Source organism: Notechis scutatus, chromosome 3 (assembly GCF_049901735.1).
Source record: "Notechis scutatus isolate UNSWTSFEM ecotype Mainland chromosome 3, rNotScu1.2, whole genome shotgun sequence".
Classification (NCBI taxonomy): Eukaryota; Metazoa; Chordata; class Lepidosauria; order Squamata; family Elapidae; genus Notechis; species Notechis scutatus.
The window spans coordinates 197,091,229-197,107,748 of NC_142011.1; the positions used below are offsets into that span (position 1 = coordinate 197,091,229).

The following is a 16,520-nucleotide window of genomic DNA, read 5'->3' on the forward strand; positions in this document are numbered from 1 at the left end:
TAAAATGGAAGTAAAGTCTTGCTTATTGTGTAAATTCCTGGGAAATATATGCAGAATTTTTCCACTGCAAATTTTCCTCTTACGGTGAGAGCTGTAGAAGCTTTGATGAGCATCCATCAGAAGTACCTCCAGATGCCCTCACCAGTACTGCTTAAGGACCTGTTCTGTTTGTCAACAGCCAAGTTCGGTATATTTAGATTTTGTGCTTAAAAACATACAATATTGCATATGAGCTTGACAATCATGGTATGCAGAGCACATACCTCAGAATACATCACGTTCCTAAAAAGACACTGTTTCCAACACAACAGGTATCTCCTTGAGACTTTTATCAACTTTGCTTATCGCAAATTCTGAACTCTCAGAAGCAAGGGGGTGGAAACCAAATTAGTGCTGGATTATCTCACTTTCTGCACGACTCGCTTCCCTCTTCCTTAATGCAAATAACTACACAGTGTGTTAGCAGAATAAACCAAAGTTCTTGAAGTTAAGTTGGTCCTTGTTTGGTATGCGAGAAATTTATGGGTTGACAATGGTGGGTTGTACCTTCAGCAGAATACAGTACTGTAGCAAATTCCCTGGCTCGCACCGCTTTAATCTATAGGTGAGGAATTGGGGAAATGAACCTGGTTTGGGTGTCCCAATATGTAGGAAGCTAAAGTGAAAATAAACTAAGCAGCAAAAAGGTAGAAGGAATCACATTACAGGGCATTTTTCCTTACTAGGCATTTTTCAAAACACAGGAAAGGTTTATTTATTTCTTTTTGTGAAGGGTGGAACTTTTTGATAGCAAAACAGCCTTTCGTCATGTGATTACTAACTTCTGGCTGAATGTTACCAAAAAGAAAAAAGAAAGAAAGGACACCGGAGAATGTTTCTTTACACGATCAAGGACCACCGGCCTCAAATGATCAGTGATTTGTCTAAACTGATTTGTGGCTCCGTCTAGCCACCGCTGGAACAAACGAAGTACAAAGTGAAAAAGGAGCAAGACTTCTATATCACTGTCTTTCCCTCACTTATCAATCCTACCATCCATATGTCACTTACTCTAGAGGGATAACCAACCACCGGAATCGGTTGGGTGCGGTTTAAAATCATCTCTTATATGGTTTTGCAATGAAGAGGTAGCCGAGAATATTGTCTATTTTAAATGCTGGTTAATAATTGCTAAGCATGTTTTAAAATGCTGCTTAGTTACACCAAACACCTTTGCTTCCAAATGTGCAATTTTACTACTTAAAACAAATCAGAGGCTTTTATGAGAAATCAGCCATTAGCAAGGAAGTTAACAGTCTGTTGACCAAAACACACAATTATTGATCCTTCTATTTGCTGATCGGAATGAAGATAACAAATTCCTAGCTACAAAGCAACTCCTCCTAGTTAATGCAGGTGGAAGAGTTTTTTTAAAAAATAGGATTGGCAACTACACAGCTGCAGTTTCATGTTAGCAGCAATAATGCCCAAGCAGAACTTTTTACCAGTTCTCTTTTTTATAATTGTGACTTGCCAACAAGGCAAATCTTTGAATCTCCTCCATTTCTACAAGGGGAACAGCTGCATTCTCTTCCTTACGTTCACAATACCCCTAGAGAAGCAAAAGTCCACCAAGAAAAAAGAAGGCATCAACAGAGATCAGCTTGAGGGGCTGAAGACTGAAATTTCCGAACCTGAAAATGAACAATGTGTACCATCTCTTTCCTTTTCCCCCCCCTATTGCTAATAGGAAGGATGTGTTTTGCTGCCTTACTCACAGAATGAAAACAAACGGGCTTCTGAAATCAATGATTTTATACATAAAGAAATATGATAAAACAGACTGAAAAAGGATTCCCCCCCGCCCCCAATGCACTAACAGCCTAGTCCTCAGGCATTTAAGAGTAAAACTAAAACAACCAGCTTCACTGCCTAGGAATAAAATTCATTTTCAAAAACGTTGCCTGTCTCTTGTGTCACCTTTTCCAACAATACATAATGTGCCCAAACAGTACTTGGATTTGTAGCAAATTAATCCTGCTGTAACCACTGGTGCTAAGAGGGTTTAGCTGCCTTCCCACTACACTTCAATAACTTATAAAAAGGCTGGCTGGCCATGGCTTAACTCAACTGTAATTAAAGCAAAAAAAAAAAAACTTTCTTGGTAGCTGGTTCCTAAATGAAAAGCCACAGCCCTTATTCCAAGGTAATTCCACTTTGTAATCCCACTTCTGTGCAAAGAGTGTACATTCCTCCACACCATCCAGAAAAGGCCCTTCGGCCACAACCAATAAATGCTACTTCTGTTTTGCAACTTTTCCAAATCCTTCAGCGCATGCAACCCAAGCCTGTCACCCTCCAAATGCACAATACTTTAGCCATTAAATCCTCACAGAGATATGGAAGGCTATAACCAGCAGAACGAAAGGGAGAGATTCCAGAAATGCCAAAACAGGGTAGGAGGTAAAGCAAAAAAAAAAGGGGGGGGGGGTGTGGAGAGAAATGACCTTGCTATAACGTTGAATCCTGTTACGTTCACTAATGCTGGACCTTGTCCAATTGAAAACAAGCAAGAAGCTGAAAGCAGGAGGAACTGGGGTGCAATTTGGAAAGAGAGAGAGACTTAACGCATTAAAACAGCGAGTGAGGAAGATGTTCCTGAGATTTAACCCTCAACCGTACAAACTTGCTGGCTTCAAGCAATCACCAAAGGAGTTAAGTGCTGAAGGACCGATGCTTTAATCAGCTTTGCCCCTTTCCTTCACATGGGATTGGAGTCAACCTGCACTAGAAAAGCCCAAAAGGGCTTATAACAGCTCAATTTCACAGGATTCAGTTTTAATCCATCGCCAAGGTTAAGCAGCCAGACTTGTGCAAGGACTGGCTACTCAGTAGCAGTCCAGCCACCTGGTTTGCCATTAGCACCACTCTCTTCGTTGACGGCCTCGGATGCCTGGAGATGGCTGGACAATTCTTGGATGACGGCCGCTTTTCCAATTTGATCGTTCCTTCGTTTTTCCATAATGAGATCTTCCAGGCTCTGAAACTCGAGCGTGTGACTGCGTTTGTCTCCCAGCTGGATCTGCAACCGGTAAGGTTGCTTCCCGATGCGCAGTTCGCCCCCAATTTTGAACTCCCGCTTGCCATAACGGCACCAGGCGGCGAAACATTCGGAGTTCCTCCAGCTGAGATCCTGGTCTTTGCGACCCACCTGATCCAGGGCGTTTCGCACCACAGTGGCGGGATTTAGTGGTTTGTAGCGGTACAAGTGGTTCGCGATGCGCCCCCGTCGGCCCTGGCTGGCGTCAGTGAGAAAACTGTTCACCACTTCAAGTCTGTGCAGGTGTACAACTTGGAAGTCTCCTATGTACACTGCCCAGTGAGGATACTGGGCCTGGCACACAAATTCTATCAGATCGCCAGCTTTGCACTTGTTCAGTAGGTTTTCTGGAGTGTAGGTGGTAAAATTCCCACCCCCGCCCCCTCCTCCTCCACCCCCACCCCCCACATCACCAGACAAGGTGTGGTCACCAGAAAAACTTTTCTGGTAAATGCACTCGTCACGGTAATAAATGGAGCATTCCACTTCGTGAAGTTGCGGGTCGTAGGGTTGTGAGGCAGGGTGCTCCCCGACGAGCTCTGCTGGGTCTTGCTGAGGTTCTACATCATCATCATCATTGGAAAATATGTAAGAAACTCCAATTCGGGGGCCCTCATCTCGGTCCATGCCGGCTGGGTCGGCCGTGGGAACCTCTCTGTAGTTTAAGTGGGTCAATTTCTCTACCTGATTCCCCATGCCTGCTGAAAGAGAACCAAACAGGTATTAGTACAGGTATAAACTAATGAGGAATAAATCAAGTAGATCTCCCTAAGTCAATCTCCTCGCAATCTTTTGGGCAGGGTTCCATCAAGGGCTTACAATTCCTACTGGTTTTTTTTAAAATATAAATTTTATTGACTATAAACATGAAAAAACATTGAACAGGGTGGTCTTCTTTGCCGTACATTTCAGTCAAAGCATTTTACATTTAGAAAGATTCAAAAATATATACATTTATATTTATATATTTATATATTATATATATATATATATATATATATATATATATATATATATATATATATATATATATATACATTACATATACAATACATACATATATACGTATACGTATACATATACATATGTAAGAAAACACAAATATATATATATATATATATATATATATAATATACATATACATATACATATACATATACATATACATACATACACATATATATATATGGTATTCAGCTTTGTTCGGGTATTTTCCCACGTCATTATAGTTGTACTTTTAAAGTTGTAGCAATGTTTTGGCAGAATCTCATCTGCCATCATCAGGCTTCTGTATTGTGTTCGTCTGTGAGTCGAATACACACACACACACAAAAGTCTGACTCACAGACGAACACAATACAGAAGCCTGATGATGGCAGATGAGATTCTGCCAACATTGCTACAACTTTAAAAGCACAACTATAATGACGTGAAAATATCTCAACAAAGCTGAATACCATAGATGTAAGTACCCGTGAAAACTTAAGAAAACATTATATAATATATATATATATATGTTTCTGAGGTTCTCGGTATTTGTATGTGGATCTTTATTCGGGTTCTCCGCGTAGATTCAAAGTATCTAGGCAACGGGCGAGATCTGCTTGCACTGGCACTAAGCCGAAAGCACCAGCCTGAAGATGGCGAGTGGGACCTCGCCGAAACGTTGCCTAGATACTTTGAATCGGGAGAATATACAAAGATATATATATATATATATATATATACACACACACACACATACATACATACATACATACATACATACATATATACATAAAATAAATAAATAAATAAATCTCAAAAAAATAAAGGGAACACAAAAATAAGACATCCCAGATCTGAATGAATTGAATATTCTTATTAAATACTTGATTCATTACATAGTTGAAGGTGCTGACAACAAAATCACACAAAAATTATCAATGGAAATCAAATTTAGCAACCCATGGAGGTCTGGATTTGGAGTTACACTCAAAAATAAAGTGGAAAAACACACTACAGGCGGATCCAACTTTGATGTAATGTCCTTAAAACAAGTCAAAATGAGGCTCAGTAGTGTGTGTGGCCTCCACGTGCCTGTATGACCTCCCTACAATGCCTGGACATGCTCCTGATGAGGTGGCAGATGGTCTCCTGAGGGATCTCCTCCCACACCTGGACTAAAGCATCCCCCAACTCCTGGACAGTCTGTGGTGCAACATGGCGTTTAAAAGACAAATTCATATAGTTAAGTCACCTCCTCAAGTGACAGCACTGAACAAATGTTCTACTGCTTCTTTCCTTAAAGCCAAGGTCATCTTGCTTGAGCCCCACTGCACATATATGTCCCTGGGATGCAATTCTGAAGTACCTTAAAAAGTGGACAGGTAAGGATCATGCTACAAAACCTACAACTTGACTATTTTTCTTAATGAAAAGTAGCTGGAGGGGGCAGTGTTAAATAGATGAAGAACCTCTCTCTCTCTTTTCAACGGGTTTTCATTTTCATTCAAAGTGGCTGGCTGAGGAAAGGGAGAAATCTTTAAAATGAGGAAACACCCACAAGTCACGCAGTCTCTTCTTGCATCCTTACAACCCTCTCATTCTGAAGTGCAGGACAGCACTGCTCAGGCATTACAGCCACAATGGAGACCCAAATTTCTGCTGCTCAGCAGAGACTCTGGTGAAGTGAGTTTTTGCCCCATTTTACAACCTTTCTGTCATGGTTGTTAAGTGAATCGCTGCAGCAGTTAAGATAGTAACACGTTTGTTAAGTGAATCTGCCTCCCTTGTTGACTTTGCTGGTCAGAAGTTCGCAAAAAGGGAATCACGTGATCTTGGGGCACTGCAACGGTTACAAATACGAGTCAGTTGCCAAGCGTCTGAATTTTGATCACGTGACCATGGAGATGCTGCGGCAGTCATAAGTGTGAAAAATGGCCATAAGTGTGAAAAAATGGCCTTAAGTCACCTTTTTCAGTGCTCTGTGACTTTGAACGGTCACAAAACGAGTTGTCATAAGATGAGGACTTCCTATACCGCAGAATAAAAAGTTATGAAGGCCTCTGCCACCACTGCTGTTAACCTAAATTATTAGGCCAGTGATGGCGAACCTTTTTGTTGTGGTGTTCTGAAAGCGTGCATGTGCTGGCACCCACAATGCAAAGCGCCCCGCCGCCCCCCCGTGCATGCGCATGCAACACCCTCACCCCTGCCCCCGTGCGCCTCCCAGCTGATTTTTGGCCCGTTTGAGGCTGTTTTCGCCCTCCCGGAGGCTCAAAAGAAGCCTCTGCAGCCTCGGGAGGCCGAAAAACGGGCCTTCTGGAAATACCAGAAGTGCCCATTTTCAGCCTCCGGAGGGCTTCTAGAGCCTGGGAGAGGCCGTTTTCACCCTCCTTGAGGGAAGCCTCTGCAGCCTTTGGAGGCCGAAAAACAGGCCCGTTTTGGCACTTCTTGTATTTCCGGAAGGCCTGTTTTTCGGCCTCCTGAGGCTGCAGAGGCTTCCCTAGAGCCTCTGGGAGGGGAAAACAGCCTCAAAGGGCCGAAAATCAGCTGGGAGGAGCGCACATGTGCAGTGCAGGTAAATTTGGCTGGGGCTCTCGTGCCCGCCACAAATGGCTCTGCGTGCCACCTGTGGCATGCGAGCCATAGTTTCGCCATCATGGTACTAGGGCTGTCCGATTCTTTTGGAAAAGATAATTGACAGTATGCAGAGAAGCTGTACAAAACATCTCCAATAATTATAGCATCTGAATGCTTTTTCCCCCCTCCTCCCTTCAAACTTGGGTAGCTGCTTTAAAAATCTGTTCCTGGCTGTCTTCCCATGTGAAAGGAAATGCACGGATGGACAGACAGACAGGCACCCGACAGCTAAGAGCAACTTCTGAAGCCATTGCAAAAACCTGGGAAAAGACCACACAAAAAAAGCTGCATTTCTTACGCACAAAAGCACACACACACATTTTCTGATAGAGATTGGGAGAGCGGCTTCAGTACCATCCTGTCCAGGGAACCTGGAATTCATCTAATGGCCACCCAGACTTTCGTGAAAGGCATTTGGGTCGGGAATGCTTGCTCGGATTTGTATAATGTTGGTCTGTATAATGTTGTTTGTCCACAGCAGGGGTGTCAGTATGTTCATGAACTGGAATAGAGCTTGGTAACAAGGTGAGCCAATGAATAGGTATAGCAGTTAAATCAGCCAATCAGGATAGTTTGGAAACTGAAACTTGAAGTAGCCTAGGCTGGAAACTGAAACTAAAAGTAGCCTAGGTGTGGCGCTATGTTAAGCTCTGCAACTCTGCAGCTATGTTGAGCTCTGAGTCCACCTATTGAAGGTGAAATTAACTTTCTTGCTTGCTGAAGACTGGAGCTCTGCTCTGAACTTGCAACATGTTTCTGTTTTGAGTTGGCTCCATGTTGGAGAAATCTACAACTGGTTTGTAAAATTTACTTATGTTTATAAAGATGTTAAATGAAGCATCAGCCATCTGTGTTTATTTTTCTGGTGCTGAATTATCACTGCAAAACTCTCAAAAGGGGTCCCCAAACTTGGCAACTTTTAAGACTTGTGGACTTTAACTCCCAGAATTCTCCAGCCATCATAGCTGGCTGGAGAATTCTGGGAGTTAAAAGTCCAAAGTCTTAAAGTTGCCAAGTTTGGGGAACTCTGATCCACATGGTGGAGATCAACATTGGAGGGGAGAAAAAAAGATAGGCTGAAATTCTATACTTGTTTAGGAAGGAGTCCTCTTGAATGCGAAGCAAATCTCCTTTCATACCTAGATGTCGTGCTCAAGGTATATACAGGTAGTCCTCGACTTACAACAGTTCATTTAGTGATCGTTCAGTTACCACGTCACTGGAAAAAAAGGACTGAGGGCCATTTTTCCACAGTTAACAACGTCTGTAGCTTCCCCATGGTAATGCAATCAAAATTCAGGCATTTGGGAACTGGTTCCTATTTATGATGGTTTGTTCCTGGGTTCATGTAATCAATCACCTTTTGAACCTTTCTGACAAGCAAAGTCAGCGGGGAAGCCAGATTAACTTAACTGTCAACTAAAAAAAAAAAAAAAACTTCTTTGGTCTTTTTAGTTGCCAGCAGAAAGGGAGTGGGGGAAAGCAGTGCATTCCTGAAATGCTTCAGATAATTGCTAGGCAGCCCAAAGCTGTTGGCGCACAAGATTATTACTGGAGAGCATGATTGATGACTCTTGGCTATGGATGTGTCCCATGGGAGAATATACATCCAGGGGGTTGGGGGAAAGACCAGGCTCAAGGGGGAAATGCATGATGTATTTTAGTGTCGGCTGCATGGTCACTCCTAATAAATCAATTTTTATTGATTTATTCGACATGGTCACTCCTAATAAATCAATTTTTTTTTACTCTGAGAGATGTGACTAGAGACTTATGATTTGAATGGGGGTGGATATATTGGAGCCCTGCCATTAACAACCGAGTTACTAACTTATCAACTGCGGTGATTTACTTAACAACAGAAGGAAGGAAGGTCGTAAAATGGGACGAAATTCACTTAACATATGGGTCTCACTTAACAACAGAAATGTTGGACTCAATTGTGGTCGTAAGTCAAGGACTACCCACAGGGGTCTTCGTTAGCACCCTCCAGGCTTCTCTGCCCATTTGATACCTTTTTTTGGTAACAGGTCATGTGACTATAACATGGATCAAGTGAATGGGGTTTCCCTCCCTCTGACATGGCACCTATGCAGCCCATAATATGCCCCCAAAATTCCAGGTGTGCTTGTAGATCCACAAGGATAGATGAACTTTTTCTCTGTAATTTTTATCGCCTCTCTACAAGCGAAACCAATGCAGAATAACAGAGTTGGAAGGGACCTTGGAGAGCTTCTATTCCAACCCTCTGCTCAACCAGGAAACCCCCCGCCCCATATAGATAGTCCTTGACTTGGAACAGTTCGTTTAGTGACTGTCCAGTTACAACAGCACTGAAAAAAGGGACTTATGACCGTTTTCTCTTAAAAACCTTTGCAGCACCTCCATGGTCACATAATCAAAATTTGGATGCTTGCAAATTTATTGAGTCTGTCATCTGCACCTCTATAACGGTCTGGTTTGGCTCTGCAACCCAACAAGACAGACACAGACTTCAACGGATAGTTAGGTAAAGGTTCCCCTCACACACACATGCTAGTCATTTCCAGCTCTAGGGGGCGGTGCTCATTTTTGTTACAGAGGCGAAGAGCCAGTGCTGTCCAAAGATGTCTCTGTGGTCATAACTAAATGCTGAAGGCGTACGGAACGCTTTTACCTTCCCACCAAAGTGGTCCCTATTTTTCTACTTGCATTTTTTACATGCTTTCGAACTGCTAGGTTGGCAGAAGCTGGGACAAGTAACAAGCTGGGAGTTCATTCCGTTATACGGCGCTAGGGATTTGAACCGCCAAACTGCCGACCTTTCTGATCAACAAGCTCAGTGTCCTAGCCACTGAGCCACCGCATCCCCAATGGATAGTTAGAACTGCAGAAAAAAACAGTTGCTACCAACCTGCCTTCCATCGAGGACCTGTATAATGCTCGAGTCAAAGAGGGCTGTGAAAATATCTACAGACCCCTCACATCCCGGACATAAACTATTTCAACTTCTACCCTCAAAACGACGCTATAGGGCACTGCACACCACAAACATAGACACAAGGACAGTTTTTTCCCGAATGCCATCACTCTGCTAAACAACTAATTCCCAAAACACTGTCCAACTATTTGCTAAGACTGTATTACTACTATTCTTCTCATCCTTCCTATTACCTACCTCTTCTCACTAATGATTATAACCATGTTGCTTGTATCTTACAATTTATATTGTTTTGTTTGTTTCCTAGTATGATTTGATTGCTTATTAGTAGCCTATGACTTCCACTAAGTGTTGTATCTTATGATTCTTGACAGATATATTTTATTTTTTCTTTATGTACACTGAGAGCATATGCACCAAAGTCAAATTCCTTGTGTGTCTAATCACACTTGGCCAATAAAGAATTCAATTCTGTTCTGTTCTGTTCTATTCCTACTCTACTCTACTCTACTCTATATAGCTGCAGTGTCCCAGGGGTCATGTGACCCCTTTTGCAACCTTCTGACAAGTCAATGGGGAAGACAGATTCACTTAACAACCATGTTACTAACTGAACAACTGCAGTGATTCACTTAACAACCACAGCGAGAAAGGTCATACAACTGGGCAAAACGCATTTGACAAATGTCTCGCTTACAAATGGAAATTTTGGGCTCAATTGTGGTCGTACGTCAAGGACTACCTGCAATATATTCATGCTGGAAATGAGGCCAATAAACATTGGTTTAAAGCCACTTAGAGGATTCTCAGCCAAGGTAAAGAGTTGGGTCAAGGGTATTTTTGGATCATAGCTGTGTCTCCTTCATGCTGCATAAGAAATTACGAGGGAAGTATTCCCCAAGTACTCTCTCCTGAGCTATAAATTCATTAGGTGGCAGATATTTTCATACTCAACGTTAGGAGGCAAGGAGCCGCTTTAGTTCAAACCGGAACATCGTGGGCCATCTTAAAAAGGGACGCTTCCTTCTGAATGGGAACAAGTCGGAAAACTTTTCTAGTTTTGCTACTTAGGATTCAGTAATCCCTGATGATTCAAACAGGAACCCATCTGAAAAGGAGGAATATTTGTAGCTCTAGGTGCTCTCTGAGTTTGGTTGGGTTTTTTCCCCCCAGATGTTTCATTACCCAAACTAGGTAACATCATCAGTGCACCCATCAGGAACCCATCTATCTATCTATCTACCACAGGGGTCAAGGGTCAAACTCAAGGCCCGTGGCCTGCATTTGGCCCGCGTGATGTTTAGATGCTTAGATCTGTAGGGCCCCTCTGGAAACAGAGATCGGCCTGCGGTGCCTCTGCCAGTAAAATGCGTGGCCCTCCCGAGCTCCGTTTTCACTGGCAGAGGGCTACAGGAAGCCGCCACAGCTGAAAACGGAACTTGGGAGCCCGTTTTCTCTGGCAGAGTGCTCGGCCACCAGAGGCGGCCCCGGCACAAGTGGTATCGAGCTGGCCATGCCCATCCCACCCTCCTGAGGTCGAACACAACCCTGATGCTGCCCTCAACGAAATCAAGTTTGACACACCTGCTCTACCACGAGCTGCGGTGGCGCAGTGGTTAGAATGCAGTACAGCAGGCTACTTCTGCTGCCTGCAGGCTGCCTGCAGTTGGGCAGTCCGAGTGTCACCAGGTTCAGGGTTGACTCAGCTTTCCATCCTTCCGAAGTCAGTAAAACAAGGAGCCAGATTGTTGGGGGCAATAGGCTGACTCTGTAAACTGCTTAGAGAGAGCGGTGAAATACTGTGAAGTGGTATATAAGTCTAAGTGCTATTTGCTATCCAAAGTTACAAAGTTTGAGGGAGTTAGATGCAGGGGTGGGATTCAATTTTTTTAACAACCGGTTCTGTGGGCGTGGCTTAGTTGGTGGGCGTGGCTTGGTGATCATGTGACTGGGTGGACATGGCTTGGTGGTCATGTTATTGCCTGGGTATGGCCAACTCAACATCACTCACATCGAGGCACGCATCTCCTCGCCTAGCCTCTCATGACTGTGGGGATGCTGGAACAGTCGTAAGTGTGAAAAATGGTCATAAGTCCCTTTTTTCAGTGCCATTGTAACTTGGAATGGTCCCTCCACACAAGCAAAGTACCAGCAAAGGAGAGGGGAAAATTCTAGAGAAGTTCCTGAGACAGGAAGTCTAGTCCTGCCAAGAATGTAATAAGGGTTAACGGAGAGGCAGTTTCTGTAAGCAACACCAGAATGTTTCCTTCCTGCCTTCCTTACAGGATTAGGCCAGTAATTTCTTCTAACAACCGGTTCTCCAAACTTCTTAGAATGTTAACAACCGGTTCTAGCGAATAGGTGCGAACTGGTAGAATCCCATCCCTGGTTAGATGCCTGCTTTCCTACTTGCTTGTCTATTCGTTGCGAACATCATCCAGAAGCCAGCGAGGAGAATGTTTTATCCTGCTGATGTCTCAATCAAGAACCTCCTTGTAAAATTGATATTTGCGGGCAGCCAGTGGGGGGAATTACTTCTCTCAACAGGAATGCTATCTCAATCAAGATGCACTTTTCTCAGGACCTCGGCAAGGAAAAACAGGCTCGGGCCTCTCTCTTCCAACCAAGCTGCCATCCTTCCCATTGATCCACCCCACCGGGAGACATTCTCTCGCTTTCCTTTCGCTAAAGAAAACCCTAAATATCAGAGAAGTCCCCGTTCCCTGGCTGGACGCGGCATAAAGATACACGCCGCCCGTAGCTCAGCAAGCTGGAGATTGCCACAGAGACGGGAAGCAAAGGGAGAGAGAAAGAAAGATACACGCTGCCTCAGGAGACACACAAGCATCCAGGGATTGGGGGGGTAGGGGAGGAGTATTTGTCAGGCAAATAGCAGGGAAGGGTTTAAGGCAAGTTGCACGTGGCACCCTGGGAAAGGGAAGGAGGGAAGCTGACACAACAACAGACTTTCCCACCTGTGGATGACAATGAAAGCTGCAACAGGCAATGAGGAGGAAGGTAGAACTAGGCAAATCGACAAAGCCTAGAGGGACGCGCTTCCCGTATACAGGAGCTGAATGAAAGTCAAAAGCTGGGCTGAAACCTAGCAGGAAGCAGGAAACCTCTTCTCCACCTTTCTCAATAGTTTCGCTTTGCCTGGGGGTGGAGGCGTCTTTTCAAGCCTTTGTAGCTATGGGTGAAGGCAGCCTAAACTTTACGGGAAGATCAGAGAGGAAGGAACGGAGGTGTTATCTGCCCCCACTTCCTCTTGAGACTACGGGTAGCAGGTGCCAAAGGCCCCCAGAATACTCTCAGCAAATCTCTGAGTGGCTCAGGAAGTCACAAGGAACAGGCAACAGAAGGCCGCATCTACATATATGTAGATGTATGTTCTACTAAGGCAAAACACGCAACATAGCCTATCCCTTCAGCCAAGGAGAAAAGTTAGAGTAAGTTCTACGGGACTTGGATATCCAGAAGTGGGAGAGTAAGTGAAGCTTTACATCACCATCTTAGAATAGGCTTAGAATAATTTTATGGTCCCTTTAAAATGCACACTAATCAGCATACATTAAAAAATGAAATTTTGTTGCATACAGCTCTCAAAGACACCACCTCCCATACACGCTACATAAACGTGACAATAAATAAAGAAATATGCTAATACCCACATATGTGATATGACACAGAGAAACAACACACTCTACCTCGGATGTATACATACCCACGGGGAGAAAAATGAAGCAAGTTTACCAGACGGATGACATATAGGGAACAAAAACTCTAACAGAATCTGTGTAGCCCTGCTAGAAATACTTCTAGAAATCTGACTGAAAGGTAGCGATGACCACAAAGAGGATAAGAGAGAGCAAGTTTATAGTTTTTAGATTCACGTTAACAGAGTTGAAAACCTTGAAAGCTTCCAGGTTGCATGCCTTTTGGGGAGTAAATCCTACAGGGGGGACAGCAGAGGTCATACTTTTGAGGAAACATGGTTAGAAGCCTGTTAACCAGGTTCCCACGTAGTACAAGTATGTACCATTAAAATGAAAGGCAAAAACCATTAAGAGAAGCCATTCTAGAATCCCGTTTCTCCCAACTGCCAAACAGTTGTTTATAGAAGGCGCAGAAACAGGTCAAGGCAGTAAAAATAATATAGAGGTGAGAAAACTATAACTTAAAAAAATAATCACGTTTTTGTTTTGCCGGACTGGAGCAAAATCACTCTACCTATGCTTCTAGCTTACCACCTGTTACCACGACCCTGTACAGTAGGCCCTTATTAAAGGCTGGTCAGTGTTTGGTCTGGAATCTTAGGAACTCTTCTTAAAGGCCAAAGAAACATTGCAGAAATAAAAACTGCCAAGTACAAATAGAAAGATTCATGGTGGGCTTTATCTCCATAAGAGCCAATGCAACAGGCTAGAAGTCAGGAGATCCTGAGTTCAAGTTCTGCTTAAGTAAAAAAAGCCCCTAACTGGCTGTTTTTGGACCTGTCCCCCTCTCTCTTTCAGCCCAGTCCACCTCACAGGGTTGTTGTGAAGAAAAGAGGAAGGGGAAGAAGGAATGCTGGATACGTTCACCGCCTTACATCGTTTATAAAATCAACAAAAACAGGATATAAATAAACTCACACATCGCATAACCCAACACCTTGTTTTGAGCCCAAAAGCAAAAAAAAAATTAAGAGGCACATCCAAAGGGGCTTTTTAACAACTGTTTGAAGCATTGCTCCAAAAGCTAAACCAAAGCTTCCTAAACCAGTGGAACGGCTTGCCAAGCCTTCTCAGAAATCAGGGGCGCTTCATCACTGGAGGTTTTTTTGTTCTGTTTTGTTTTGAAGAAGAGACTAGACAGCCACTTGGTCTGAAATGGTATGGGGGGGGGGTCTCCTGCCAGAGCAGGGCGCTGGACTAGACAACCTCCAAGGTCCCTTCCAGCTCTATTCTATTCACCTACCTCGCTTCTTTTGAAAGGGGGAAGGAGGACATTTTATGTCTGGAAACCCACCCCCTCCAAATGCTTGTCTGATTCCCTGGCCTTTCATTGACTCCTTGCCAGCTTGGAAACTTTCCATAATGTCGATTCCCCCCTCCCTGCCCCCCCATTTCTCCATCAGTTTCTTTCTTCAGCACCTGGGGAGAGAGAAAAAGAGAGAGGGGGAGGAGGGAGAAGAAAGAGAGGGAGAGGGGGAGAGGCAGGGGAGAGAAAGAGAAAAGAGGGAGGGGGAGAGAAAGAGAGGAGAGAGGGAGAGAGGGGGAAGAGAGAGAGGGAGGGGGAGAGAGAAAAGAGAGGGAGAGAAAGAGAGGAGAGAGGGGGAGAGAGATGGAGGGGGAGAGAAAGAGAAAAAGAGAGAGGGAGAGAAAGCGAGAGGGGGGAGAGAGAGAGGGAGGCGGGAGAGAAAGAGAAAAAGAGAGGGAGAGAAAGAGAGAGAGGGAGAGAGAGAAGAGGGAAGGGCTCCTGCAAGCCCAGGTGAGTCCCACTCACCTAGCCGGCCGCCTCCTCAGAACAAACAAACCGTCGAGCAGCCCAGGTGTGCCGGGTTGCTGCCGTCACCTGATCCACTCCCCATACTTGCCCCCGCCTCTCCTCCTCCTCCGTCCTGAGCGGCTGATCGACGATGGAGGCGACGGCGCTGGAAACTTACCAGGCGGCGAGTTGCTCGGTGGGGCTGCTGCGGCCGGGAGGAGAGAGAGAGAGAGAGAGAGGATCGAGGATCGGACTCCGGGGACCGGGGACCGGGGGTGGGGTGGGGACGTCGAGCCGAAAGGCTGCTTGCTCCCCTTGCCGTCCCCGTCGGGCTCTTCTTCAGCCGCCGATGGCGGGCAGCCCCGACTTGCCGCTCGCCTCCTCCATGGTCCTGGGTACCTTTGGCCGATCGTCCCGACCGCCGGCCTGAGCAACAAGCCAGAGATCCCCGGGCTGGGTGGGGGTGGGGGTTGGCCCGCCGGCGAGAGGCACCCACCACCCCTCCGCGGCCGTGGGAGCGTCCCCCTCCCCGCCGCCTCTCAAGGCAGCCCCGCTCGGCTTCTCCCCCAGCCCTGTCCGCGGCGGGCCACGCGCTCCAGCGGCAGAGCCCGGCGGCGCCAGGCGCTTCCCTCCGCCGCCGCCGCTGCCGCGTGCCCCGCTCTCGACGCAGCGCCGCTCGCAGCCAGCGGAGGGAGCCTTCCTTCGGGGGCGGGAGAGGAGGAGTTAAATCCGCCCCTCCCCCTTTACACACACCCACACCCAGCCCTCCTTTGAGGGGAGGGGCGTTGTAACCGAGCCGGTTGCTGTCCAACCGGTGCGGCAACGGCCAACTTTTCTTTATGTCCGGCTCCTGTGCCTTTTTATTTTCCTTTAATGGGGAGGGAAGGGGAGAAGCAGGTGGCCTCTCGCCAGGCCTTTATAAGAAGAGATCGGGCGATCTCTTCTGGCTGCGGATCGGGTCCTCCCCCCCGCCGCTCTTTTTCTCCCTCCCTTTCTTTTACTTTCCTTCCGTCCTCCCTCCCCATTCCCATCATCACCCTCCCTCTCTACCTGCCTACCTTCTGTCCTCCCCCTCAATTTCCTTCCTTCCTCCCTTCCTTTCCTTCCTTCCTCCTCTCCATCCTCCCTCCCCATTCCCATCATCTCCCTCCCTCCCTTCCTACCTGCCTACCTTCGGTCCTCCCCCCTCAATTTTCTTCCTTCCTCCCTCCTTTTCCTTCCTTCCTTTCCTTCCTCCCTCCCTTCTTTTTCTTCCTTCCTCCTCTCCATCCTCCCTCCCTCCCCATTATCTCTCTCCCTCCCTTCCTACCTGCCTACCTTCTGTCCTCCCCCTCAATTTTCTACCTTCCTCCCTCCTTTTCCTTCCTTCCTCCCTCCCTCCTTTTCCTTCCTTCCTTTCCTTCCTTCCTCCTCTCCATCCTCCCTCCC

The 16,520-nt window shown here is 45.7% G+C and overlaps 1 protein-coding gene across 4 annotated transcripts; it reads right to left on the minus strand.

The window, feature by feature from the left end:
* Positions 1–1,415: 1,415 nt before the first annotated feature.
* LRATD2 (LRAT domain containing 2) lies at positions 1,416–15,761 on the minus strand. Of its 4 annotated transcripts, none has more exons than XM_087962184.1 (2): positions 15,271–15,761; positions 1,416–3,780 (listed from the first exon to the last, which is right to left on the minus strand). In XM_087962184.1, exon 2 carries the CDS (start codon positions 3,773–3,775, stop codon positions 2,864–2,866), a length of 912 nt encoding a protein of 303 aa, XP_087818310.1. In that variant the 5' UTR covers positions 3,776–3,780; positions 15,271–15,761; the 3' UTR covers positions 1,416–2,863. The 4 variants fall into 4 exon arrangements, with proteins under 4 accessions (XP_087818310.1, XP_087818312.1, XP_087818311.1 ...); XM_087962186.1 differs by having other exon boundaries at positions 1,416–3,777; positions 15,271–15,759; XM_087962185.1 differs by having other exon boundaries at positions 15,111–15,759.
* Positions 15,762–16,520: the final 759 nt, after the last annotated feature.

Excerpts from the sequence above, each read along its gene's own strand:
- LRATD2 (XM_087962184.1), bottom strand. The coding sequence starts at position 3,775 with ATGGGGAATCAGGTAGAGAAATTGACCCACTTAAACTACAGAGAGGTT.